Source organism: Monodelphis domestica, chromosome 1 (genome assembly GCF_027887165.1).
Source record: "Monodelphis domestica isolate mMonDom1 chromosome 1, mMonDom1.pri, whole genome shotgun sequence".
Classification (NCBI taxonomy): Eukaryota; Metazoa; Chordata; class Mammalia; order Didelphimorphia; family Didelphidae; genus Monodelphis; species Monodelphis domestica.
The window spans coordinates 296,015,992-296,028,122 of NC_077227.1; the positions used below are offsets into that span (position 1 = coordinate 296,015,992).

Genomic DNA, 12,131 nt, shown 5'->3' on the forward strand with positions numbered 1-12,131 from the left:
AGTCCCAAGAATATTGTGTCTAAATTCCAGAACTCTTCAGTCAACGAGAAAATATTGCAAGCAGGCAAAAAGAAACATAGCAGTTTCTATACTAAAGCATCAGAGGGCCTGGGATATAATATTGCAAAGGGCAAAGGAGCTAGAATTTCAATTCAGAATCACTTACCAAGGGAAAATGAGTATAATCCTTCAAAAGGAAAAATGGTTATTTAATGAAATTAAGAACTTTCAAACATTCTTTAAAAAAAAAAAAAACCCTTACCTTCCATCTTAGAATCAATACTGTGTATTGGTTCTAAGGCAGATGAGTGGTAATGGCTAGACAATGATGGCCCAGGATCACAGAGCTAGGAAGTGTCTGAGGCCAGATTTGAACCTAGGACCTCCCCTCTCTAAACCTAGCTCTCAATCTGCTAAGCCACCCAGCTGCCCCTCAAATATTTTTGATGAAAAGACCATAGCTGAATGGAAAATTTGACTCTCAAATACAAGATTCAAGAGTCTTATAAAAAAGTAAAGAGGAAAGAAAAATTAAAAGACTTTAAGTAAGATTAAATTATTTACATCCATAAATGGGGAAATGATTCTTGTAACTCCTAAGAACTTTATCATTATTAAGGAATTTAGAAGGTGTATGCATAGACAGAGAGCAAGGGTTTTTGTTGAACTTGATGGGATGATATTAAAAAAAATTAAGGTATGACAAAGAGGAATGCATTAGAAGAATGGAGAGGGAAAATAGAATGGAGTAAATTATCTCACATAAAAGAAGCTTTTAATAATGGAGGGGAAAATGGGGGAGGTGGAGAGGAGAGCACACAAACCTTACTCTCATTGGAATTGATTCAATGTGGAAAGAACATACATGATCAATTGGGAGTAGAATTCTATTTTATCTATAGGAGAATAGTTGGGGAGGTGGATAAGAGAAGGGGATGGGGCTGATAGAAATTGGGGGAATGGGGTGTTCCAAAGCCAAAAGAAGTAAATAGGATGGAGAGTAATACATAGTAATTACGATACCAAAAAATTTTATAATGAGCCTGTCAAAATAGAGAAATGAGCCAAATGTGTAAGAATACATATGATTCCCTAATTGATAAATGGTCAAAGGATATGAACAGAAAGTTTTGAGATAAGGTAATTAAAGCTCTCTGTGGTCCTGCTAAAAATGTTCTATATTATTAATTAGAGAAATGCAAAATAAAACACCTCTGAGGTAACATCTCACATCTATTAGATTGATGTTTATGACAGAAAAGGAAAATAACAAAATTTGGAGGGAATATGGGAAAATTAAGACCTTAATATCTTATTGGGGGAGTGGTGAACTGATTCAGCCGTTCTGGAGAGCAATTTGGAACTAGGCCCAAAAGGCTATAAAATAATGCATACCTTTTTACCCAGCAATACTATTACTTTGTATTTCAAAGAGATAAAAAAAATAGGGAAGGACCTATATGTACAAAAAATTGGAAAGTAAGGGAATACCCAGCTCTTTTGTCTTCCAGAATATCATACTCCAAGCCCTCTAATCCTTTAATATGACCACTGCTAAATCTTGTGTGATCCTGACTGTGGTTCCATGGAATTTAAATGATTTCTTTCTGGCTACTTGAAATATTTTTCCCTTTGACATGTGAGTTCTGGAAATTGGCTATTATATTTCTTAAAGTTTTCATTTTGAGATTTCCTTCAGGTGATAATCAGGGAATTTGTTCCATTTCTACAGTGCTAGCAGTGATCATATTAAAGGATTAGAGGGCTTGGAGTATGATATTCTGGAAGACAAAAGAGCTGGGAATACAACATGCAATAACCCATCTAGTAAAACTGAAGAAAATCTTCCAAGGCAAAATAAGGATATTTAATGAAATAGAAGGCTTTCAAGCATTCCTAGTGAAAAGACCAGAGGTGGACTTAGTAAGGTTAAAATCTCTACCTATCTATATGGAAAAGTGATACAAGTAACTTCTAAGAATATTATCATTATTAGTAAAGTTAGAAAGATTCTACATAGAAAAAGGTTGTGGCAGTGAATTGATTATGTAAAATTGTTTGAATAAGTTATGTAAAAAAAGAATAGGTGAGAAATAGGAGTGACTTGGGAAGAGGAAGGGAAAAGAAAATGGGTGAAATTATCTCACATAGAAGAGGTCTACAAGGACCTTTAGAGCAGAGGGGGAATTAATAAGGGGGGTTTCTGGCTACTTGGGAGGATGGGGGGGTGAAGCTTGAACCTCCTTCACATAAATAGAATCTTTGAAAAGATAAATGGGAATAGAATGCAATATGCTTTTTTCTCAACTGTTTTATGGCACCTTCACAAAAATTGACCATAAAAATCTTACAACCAAATGCAGAAAAATTAAACACATACTTTTCTACCATAACACAATAAAATTTACATTTCATAGAGGTCTATGGATAGATAAATTTAAATTTTATTGCAAAATCCTGAAAAAATGAGTGGGTCAAATAACAAATGATAGCAACAACATATGGTCAAAATGGATAAATAATTGAGACATAAAAGGTGGTATCACAAGTAACTTAGAAGAGCATGGAAAATGTACCTGTCAGATCTTTGGAAAAGGACAGAATTTTGACAAAACAAAACATAGAGATGATCATGGGAAATAAAGTGGATACTTTTGATTACATTATTATTACAATTGTATTATTGTATTACAATACAACAAATTAAAAAGTTTTTGCACAAACAAAAATTAATATGACTAAAATTAGAAAGAAAACAGGGAAAAGGAGGAAATTTGCAACAAGTTTCTCTTAAAGGGACCTCATCTCTAAAATATATAGAGAACTCTGCCTAATTCAGAAAAATGAAAAACACCCTACAGTTGATAAATGATTAAAAGATATGAACAAGCAGTTTACAGAAGAAGAAATCAAAGCTATCATTTGTCACGTCACATTAAGTCAAGCTCAAAAATCATTATTGATTAGAGAAATGAAAGCTAAAATAACTCTAAGATACTACCTCATCCCTATCATATTGACTAACATAACAGAAAAAGAAAATGACAAATGGAGGTCATGTGTAAAAATTGGGACACTAATACACTGTTGCTGGAGTTTAATTCCTTGGAAACCATTGTATTAATGACCCCAAGCCATTCAAACAATAATATGAGAATATTGGTATACAAAAAAAATAAGTCTTTTGGGGGGGGGGGAAGTTTGGGGTCTTTAAAGGAAATTTGGAATTGTCTGAAGGAATATAGTTCAATCTTTTCTTCCTATTTAATTCTGAGTCCACTTCACTATCAATTTGTATCTTTTTCCCGTTACATATATAACAGCACATATATATGCATATATATATATAAACAAGTTTTAAAATACTTTTACACATGCAGTGGTATCCATATAACTAGATAGATATTACATGTATAATAGATAAATATATATATGTATACATATATATATATATGCCTCAATAGATTGTCCATTTCATTCCACTAGGGCAAACTCTTTTCAATTAATAAATCAACAAACATTTTGCTAAATCCTTGCTATGTATGAGGAACTAAATGTATATAAAGAAAAAGTAAATATAGTCCCTTCTCTCGAGGAGTTTGTTCTTTTGAATTGTATCAGATATTTTCTAAGAGGGTTTATAATATTTGGAGGCTAATATTGCAAAATTGCATCTACAAATAAGAATATATGGAGTATCTTTGAATTTGCAGAGCTAAGATAGCAGGGAAAATCATACTTTGCCTCAGATCAAACCATTCTATGAGCGCTCAAAGCATGCCGATCCCTTCCCTGAGTTATGTTTGAGATGCTAGAATAATGCAGCACTCTGTACTCTAAGAAAGTGGCTAAAGGTCCAGCCCATACCTTCCCTCCAGAAGGCCAAAAGAGCCCAGACCCAGCATCAATCTGAACTCAGAAAGTAGGCTAAAAGAAAAAACACACACATATATGCATGCACTCATTTTCGCAAGCATGTTTATACAGTGACCCTCAAGATAAAAACCTAGAAAAAAACAATTACTCCAAAACAAATTCAAATAGAATTCCTGGAAGAGACAGGAGTTAAGAAATAATTAAAATATTTTTTAAAAAATAGAACAAGAGTACTGGAAGGAAAATGGAAATGCAAAGATTAAAATGGAAATTAATGGCTTGGTACAAGAGATACAAAATCATGCCTCAAAAAATAATTCCCTGAAAATTAGAATGAACCACAGAGACTTCAGGAGATAACCACAAAAAAATGTTAAAAATCAAGAGTGAAAAAAATAAATGAAAAATGTTGTAATCTTACTGAAAAAAGGCTGACCTGGAAAACAGATTGAGGAGAGATCATTTAAGAAGAATCATTGGACTACATAAAAACCACCATTAAAAAAAAAACACAAAAAAGAGCTTAGGAAGCATATTTCAGGGAATCTTAAAACTGCCCAGGGTCAGCTGGATAGTTCAGTGAATAGAGTCAAGCCTGGAGGCAAGAGGTCCTGAGTTCAAATCTGCTCTCACATACTAGCTAGCTGTGTCATGTTGGTCAAGTCATTTAACCCCAACTGCCCAGCCCTTACTACTTTTCTGCCTTGAAACAGATAGTATCAGTTCTAATACAGAAGGTAAAGGTTTTTTAAAAAAGAGGAAAATCTGTCCAGTTTCTTAGAACTAGAGAGCAAAGTCTATATAGAAAAAATTCACTGGTAGCCTCCTGAATTAACCCCAAAAGAAATATCTTGTAACTTTGTAGCAAAAATTCAAAGCTTACAGGTCAAAAAGAAATAAAGCAATTGGTCTGAAAGAAAAAAATTAAACCACTACAGCAGTCACTACTATAAAGAAGCAAAAAGGACAAAATACAATATTCCAGAAGACAATGTTCCAAAAATCCAGAATTCCAGAAGACAATAACGATGATTATAGGCCAAAATAACATAGATAGCAAAATTGAGTATAATCCTAATGAGGAAAAAATGGGCATTTTGTAAATTAGAAGATTTCCAAGCTTTACTGATGAAAAGATGAAAGCAACATAAAAACTTGGAAGTTTAAACCTAGAGTTTAGGAAAACATAGATAAGCACAAATGCTCAATCATGGGGGAGTAAACAAGGATAAACTCCTTATACACCAATATCAGGAAATGATACTCTGAACCCTGCCATCATCAAGGGTTATTTAATTGGACAGTCTTTGAGAGGTTATCTTATGTTTTGCTATTCATAAAAGAAGAATTGAAAGGGAAATTAGGGAGAAGAAGGTTAGGGAAAATTACTCACATAATGAAGGTGCACAAGTAGAAGGAAGAAGGGAGTGGGTTGTAACTGAAACTGAGCTTTTTATAGTACTCTCATCTGAAATGGACAAAAGGGAAGAATATGTACATATTGTAAATCTTGAAATCTCTCAGACTTGTGAATGTTAAAAAATTTCCATATTGAGGAATCCTCCATTGGAACAAATTCCCTACTGGAAAACATTCCCCATTTTGATGTGTGAACTCGCCAGGATCAGAAATGGGAGGACCTCTACTCCACCCGTACTTAAGACTGCTTTAGGGGAGAAAACTCCTTGCTAAACAATGAAAGTACTTGGACCCATGCTTATAATAAGGCAAGGAGTTCTTTGAGCCATGCCTGTTTTTTAGAATTGATACAATGGGATGCTAGGTACCTAAAAGGGTCAGGCAAGTTTTCTCTTAATGAGATTAGTCATCTCAGATGTGTTTTCTCTGGTTCAGATTTACTGAGGGGATTAGTCGACACAGCAGTATTTTCTCTGGTTCAGACTTACTGAGGAGATTAGTCGACTTAGCAGGAATTCAGATGGGCAGTCCTTTGGAAAACGTCTACAGTGATTGGTAGATGTAAGGACTTAGGGGAGGTGACATAGGAGAGCAACCCCTATATAAGAAAAAGCAGAATCTCTGGAGAGAACAATCCTTTTGGAGAAAGCTCTTATGAGGATCACTTGGGAAGAATCTCTTGAGAGAGGCTCTGGAGAAGAGAAGCTCTTGGAGGACAATCTCTAAGGAGGTCTCACTGGAGCTCCTCTGAGGGGACTCTGTCCCTCTGGAGGCTCTGGAGAGAGGCCCTTTAAAACAGCCTCTGGCTGGATCTCTCTCTGGTGAAATCAGCTGAGTTGGAGCTGGCCTGGTGTCCCTAGAATCCTTGCTTAGACAGACCTTGTGGTGAGTGATAAAAGACTAACTGACTGATCTCTCTCTTAAGACTCGGGTCTAGGCCATGTTGGCTTAAGGCCCTTCATATTTATTTCCTTTTTCTCTCTCTTTCTCTCTTTCTTTATTATTAATTAATGTATTATTAATTAAATTCTCTATAAAACCCAGTTGACTTGGGCATATTGAATAATTGGGAATATTTCCCTGGCAACCACCTTATATTTTATTTTAAAACCAGAACACTGTGGTGAAACATATTTTCTGTGGTCACAATTTACTCACCCTCACTATCAAAATTTACATCTTCCGCTATTTTAATCACTACAGTTTAAGACCTCAACCATTATAATTATAACAATATACAATTGGATACACGGGGAGGGGGGGGGGAATTCACTCAGCATAGAAATAGGAGAGAAAGGGAATAAAGGAGAATAATGATGGAGGGTCTATTCAAAAACATGATTTATCCTACGGAGAAAAAACTATAAAGTTACAAAATAGCTATGTCTCTTTTTGAAGTGGCAGCAAAATGAAACCTGGAATTCCCCATTGACTGGAGAATGACTGAACAAATTGTGCTACACATAAATATAATTGAATACTAATGTGCTATTAAAAAAATAAAGGGATAGTTTCAGAGAAACCTGAGAAGAATCACATGAATAGATGCAAAGTAGAGTTAACAGAACCAGGAGAACCACTAATACAATAAAAACAATATTATAAAGACAAAATGCTTTAAATTAATCTTAGTATAATGACCAACTACCATTTCATGGGAACAATGTTGAAACATGCTACCCACCTGCTAAATCCTGAAAGATTCAGAAATAAGATATATGCAAAATGAGATATATCTATGACTTATATAAATATACTGAAAACATGTATGCAAAATTATATAAATACAGAGACACAGAGAAATAGACAGAGAGACAGATGGATGGATGTGTGTATAAAGAGTAGGGAAATAAAACTATTAACCAACTCCTAATAAATATTGATGCAGATATTAAGTATTCATAACACTCTGAATAAGCAAAGAGCCTATAGCAATATATTGCAAAATTATAAGCTATGACTAGGTTAAATATATGCCATTAATCTATGATGAGTACAATAGAAAACCAAAACATAATATGCCATAATAATAATTTTAAATAATCTATCAAGACATACAGAAACTGCTTTTGACAAAATTTGTTGCTTAAAAAATCACTAGAAAGCAAGGATAAAAATGGACCTTTTTTTTAAAAAAACACATAAGAGTATCTAAAACTACTCACCAGTATTATATGTATAGAAAAAATTCAAGAAACCTTTCCAGCAACTTGACAAACTACTTCTCCATATAGGCATATAATAAGTGTGTGTAGTCATATCATAAGCAATTTAGAGAAGCTAGGGAAAACAGACTTTTCACAATTAGGGATAATTAGGAATAGGGGAAGAGTTCTTGGTTCCTCAAGACTCAAGTGATAAAGAAAGTCACAAGAGATAAAATGGATAATTTTGATTAGCAAAAATTAAATATTTTCTGGACAAATAATAATAAAGGTAAAATTTGAAGGTAAATAGTTAACTATGAAAAAAGCTCTAATGAATTTCTTCAATGTAAGTGTCCTATTGGAGATAAATAAATGATATGTAAGAACAGACATTTTCCAACACATAAATTATGAAAATATCTGATGAATTTTTAAAAAGAAATCCTAGCTATATGAAAATTCTTCAAATAACAAGTAATTACAGAAATATAAATAAAACAAGCTCATAACTATCATCTTGGCAACAATGACAAAAAAGAGAAAATGATGACTGTTGGAGTGTGTGACCAGACAGATACACGAATTCACTTTTGGTGGACCTGTGAATCAGTATAACCATTATACAAAACACTTGGAGGTATATCTCACAAATTCACTAAAATTAACCCTGTGTTTGCTTTCCCCTTAAGATATCCTATAATGTAAATTTCAAAAATAAAATCAAAGAATAGGTTTATGCTCATTTTCTTTGAGAGATATTGGTAGTGTTGTCCTTTTCAATAGTTCAAGTTGGGGATCATCGACAAATGAGAATTTCAGTCTGTAGATAGTGAAAAGAATAAACATATTAACAAAGCTACTTTTAAAAAAGAATTTCTGGTGACTTTTACTGAAGTATAAAGAGAAGGAGCCCAGTTCTGAAGCATTTTCAAGGTGCTCAGCAGTTTCCAGGTTGAGGAAGACCTCCAACCAACTTCAAGTTACTTCTGCCTTAGTTCCTCCACTACATAGGCAAGAAGGGCTATCAGCCTATGTAGCAGCCTATGTTGCTCCTAAAGCAAAACACAGTTTTATAACCTGTGCAATGACTATCTATGATTGTTACACTGGGATGAGGAATGAGATGACGTAGTTTGAACTAAATCTGGTTCATTAATATTCCATTTATGCTAGACATATTCACAGCATCCACTCACCCCAAGAGATTGAGAGAGCTCTAGCCCCAGTTGATCTTTCTAAAGCAACCACATGAGGGATATATTTTCCTGACCTTCTGATGGCTTTACACTTAGAAATGGGTCTGTATAATCATAGTCTCGTGCATCTCTTGCATACTGAGAACCAGAACAAGCTTCTAATCCTTATAAATTCATTTCTCCATAACTAGTATCACCAAAGCTAACAGCAACTAATTGTTCCATTGGAAAACTATCTACAGCCTTAATCTGGAGGTCAATTTGTGCAGCTCGTGAAATGACCTTGAACACTATTCTCCTTCAGACCATCTTGTGAAGCATCAAATTAAGTCTTTCCAGTTCCTTTTTGGAAGTTATTAAACCCCTACATAATTTTAAAGAGTACCCCACCTTCTGCAATGCACCAGACAAAGCAGAACCTCTGTCGTATGAACTGCCTCCTGACAATAAGGTCTGGAGGATGTGTATTCTGTATGAAAGAAGGGTACAGCTAGTGCAAAACAATTTTATAATGACAGAGATAGAAGGAATGCAATTGTGGCTGGGGAAGGGGGAGAGAGCAGTTAAGCAAGACTCACCTTGTGGAGCTTCCACATGGCTCCCAAAGCCTTGACTTCATGACTAGAATGTTTTCCCTCCTCTAAACACTGGTAACACACGGGCATCTTGCACTGGACACAATACATACTGTGGTTTTCCAGCTCATGATCGGTGCAGGTAGAAATTTTGCGGGGACTCAGCCTCCGACTAACCCGGCCTTGGGCTGGGGGCACTAGTCGGTGTTTAGCCAGAGGTCCCCTAGGTGGGTGGCACCTGAGCCGACATGGTTCGCAGTAGAAAACATCACACTGTTCGCACATTACGGTAGCCTCCTTAGGGGCCTTTTCGCAAAGCTGGCACTTGAGGGCCGCCGCTTTGCTCTGTTGGTAGCGATCGATGACCCCTTCCAAAACGCGGTTTTTAGGAAAGCCGCGCAATCCGCGGTCATCTAGGATCAAGCTACGGTGACACTGTGGACAAGTGATGCAGGAGTTGCGAGGCACTGGGGCCAGAGATGCTGATAAGTGGGCCGCGGGGGGTGGCATGGCGGGGGGAAACACCCGGACTCCATTGGGAGACTTCTGACAAGGAGTGGTGGGGGCACTTGCGAAACCCGCATAAGAGCCGTAGCCGCTGTCTGCTTCACTGTACAGACTCATCTTATCCATGTCCAGATAGTCATAATCAGAGACTCCAGAACCAGAGGCCCGACGGCTTTGGGGAGATTCCGACTCCGGGGTCTGCACTAGGATGTTGCGGGCGCATGCTTGGCACAAATTGTGAGAGCAAGGCAGAATGATAGGCTCTCGATAGAAAGAACCGCACACTGGACATTTTAACTCCTCTTCCATTTCTTCCATAGGAGGACTGGGCTGGTAAACCAAGAGGTTGTAGACTGGTGCGTTACGTAGTTGACAGTCCAATCCAGTTAACCGACTAGACGTGGTCAGCTCTTTGGCCTGTAGCAACAACAGAAAGAGAAGCTGCAGCGGAGGTGATAGCGTTCCAAAGTCCCCAGAGCCTTACCACTGACTGTCTCTCTGGCTTGCAGAAAATAAACCAGACAGCCTCCCCCGTGACCTACTCTGCCTATTGGGGGAATGAGGGTGGATCGAGACCTACCATTGGCTCCTGTGTCTTTCAGTCACCTTGCCTCTGCAGATAGACAGGGTTGGGAGGAGTAGGCGGGGAAGTAGGAGGGGTGAGGTTGGGGGATGTCGGTGGATTAAGGAGACTGCGCTTTATTGTTGAGTTTTTAACATTTTGAGTTTCAAATTCTTTCCCTCCCTCCATTCCCTCTTTGCATCTATCGAAAAGGCAATAAATAAAAATATTCAAATCATATCCAAAACATTTCTATATTAGCCATGTTGGGGGGAGGGGGGGAAGCAAGAAAAATAAAAGAATACTGAAGTATTGCACTCAGAGTTCATCAGGATTCTATGGAGATAAATAGCATTTCTTTTTTATCATGAATCCTTTAGAATTCTTTATCTTGGATCTGTTGCTATATGCAGTGTTCTTCACTATGCATCAATTCACACAAGTCTTCCCAGGTTTGTTTGTTTTGTTTTTCCTGAAACCATCCTGCATCTCATTTCTTATTTGCTCAGCCATTCTCCAATTGATAAGGATTCTCTCAGTTTACAGTTCTTTGCTAAACAAAAAAAAGAGCTGCTATGAATGTTATATAAATATATACATATATTTGTGTGTGTGTGTGTGTGTGCGTGTATGCACACACACACATATATTTCTTTTTCTTTGAGCTCTACTGGATCAAAGCATATACACAGTTTGCCCTTCTGCAGTTCCAAATTATTCTCCAGAATGTCTGGTCAGTTCACAACTACAACAGTGAAGCGGTCTCTATTTTTCCAAACCACCTAGAGCATCTGCCATTTGCCTTTTTTGTTGTTGGCAAATCTGACAAATGTGAAGTGATACTTCAGAATTATTTTAATTTGTATTTTTTCATCAATAATCATTTGGATAATTTTTATATGACTATTGATGGCTTTGATTTCTTTTCTGAAAACTGCCAGTTTATAACCATTAGCCATTTGTCAATTAGAGAAGAGTTGTTGTCTCAGTTTCATGAGAAATTTGTTATAGGTTTGCTGCTTTCTTTCTAATTTTGGCTGCATTGTTTTTCTTGTGTAAAATCTTTTAAATTTCATGCAATCAAAATGATTCATTTTACTTTCTGTGATCTTCTCTACCTCTTGTTAGGTCATAAATTTTTCTCTTATTTATAAAAGGTAAAAGGTAAATCCAGGTCCCCCTAACTTTCTTATGGCATCACCCTTTATGTCTAAATCATGTACCTATTTTGTCATGTTATGCTATATAAGATAATGATCTATGCCTACTTTATTCCAAACTGCTTTCCAGTTTTCTCAGCAATGTTTTAGCAAATGGTGAGTTTTTGCCCATAAAACTTAGATGTTGGAGTTTATTTATCAAACACTAGATTACTATGGTCATTTACTACTGTGTATGGTGTACCTAATCTATTCCACTGATGCACAATTCAATACTGCCTCTGAGACTAAGATACAACAGAATATGAATTGATTCTGTGCTAATTTAGGCCTAACAATTAACATGAAGAAATCAGAGGTTCTCTGTCAGCTAACACCACACCATCTATAGTTGGAACCACCTGTTATATAACAAATGGAGAAATTTTCACTGCTGTGGATAAGTTAGTACACTTTCCGGGGATCTTCACATAGTTTGTCAGGTTGATGAATACATTTCCAGAGGTAGGGAGGCTCTGAAGGAAAGTATGCCTACCAAACTAAAGGACAACAACCAACTACCAGATTGTTTTCATGTTCTGTAACATAGTTTGTAATTTAGTACTTCTAGGCAAGCTGTCTTCATATTTTTTTCATTTATTCTCTTGATTTTCATAATCTTTTGTTTTTCCAGATGAATTTAAAACTAC

General features: G+C 36.2%; 1 protein-coding gene across 1 annotated transcript in view; it reads right to left on the reverse strand.

The window, feature by feature from the left end:
* Positions 1-10,247, reverse strand: part of TRIM9 (tripartite motif containing 9) — a 240,804-nt gene extending 230,557 nt beyond the window's left edge. The window contains exon 1 of the mRNA XM_007473218.3: positions 9,217-10,247. Within this exon, the coding sequence (XP_007473280.1) occupies positions 9,217-10,038 (822 nt within the window). The 5' untranslated portion in view covers positions 10,039-10,247. The remainder of the gene's footprint in view (positions 1-9,216) is intronic.
* Between the last annotated feature and the right edge of the window lie 1,884 nt (positions 10,248-12,131).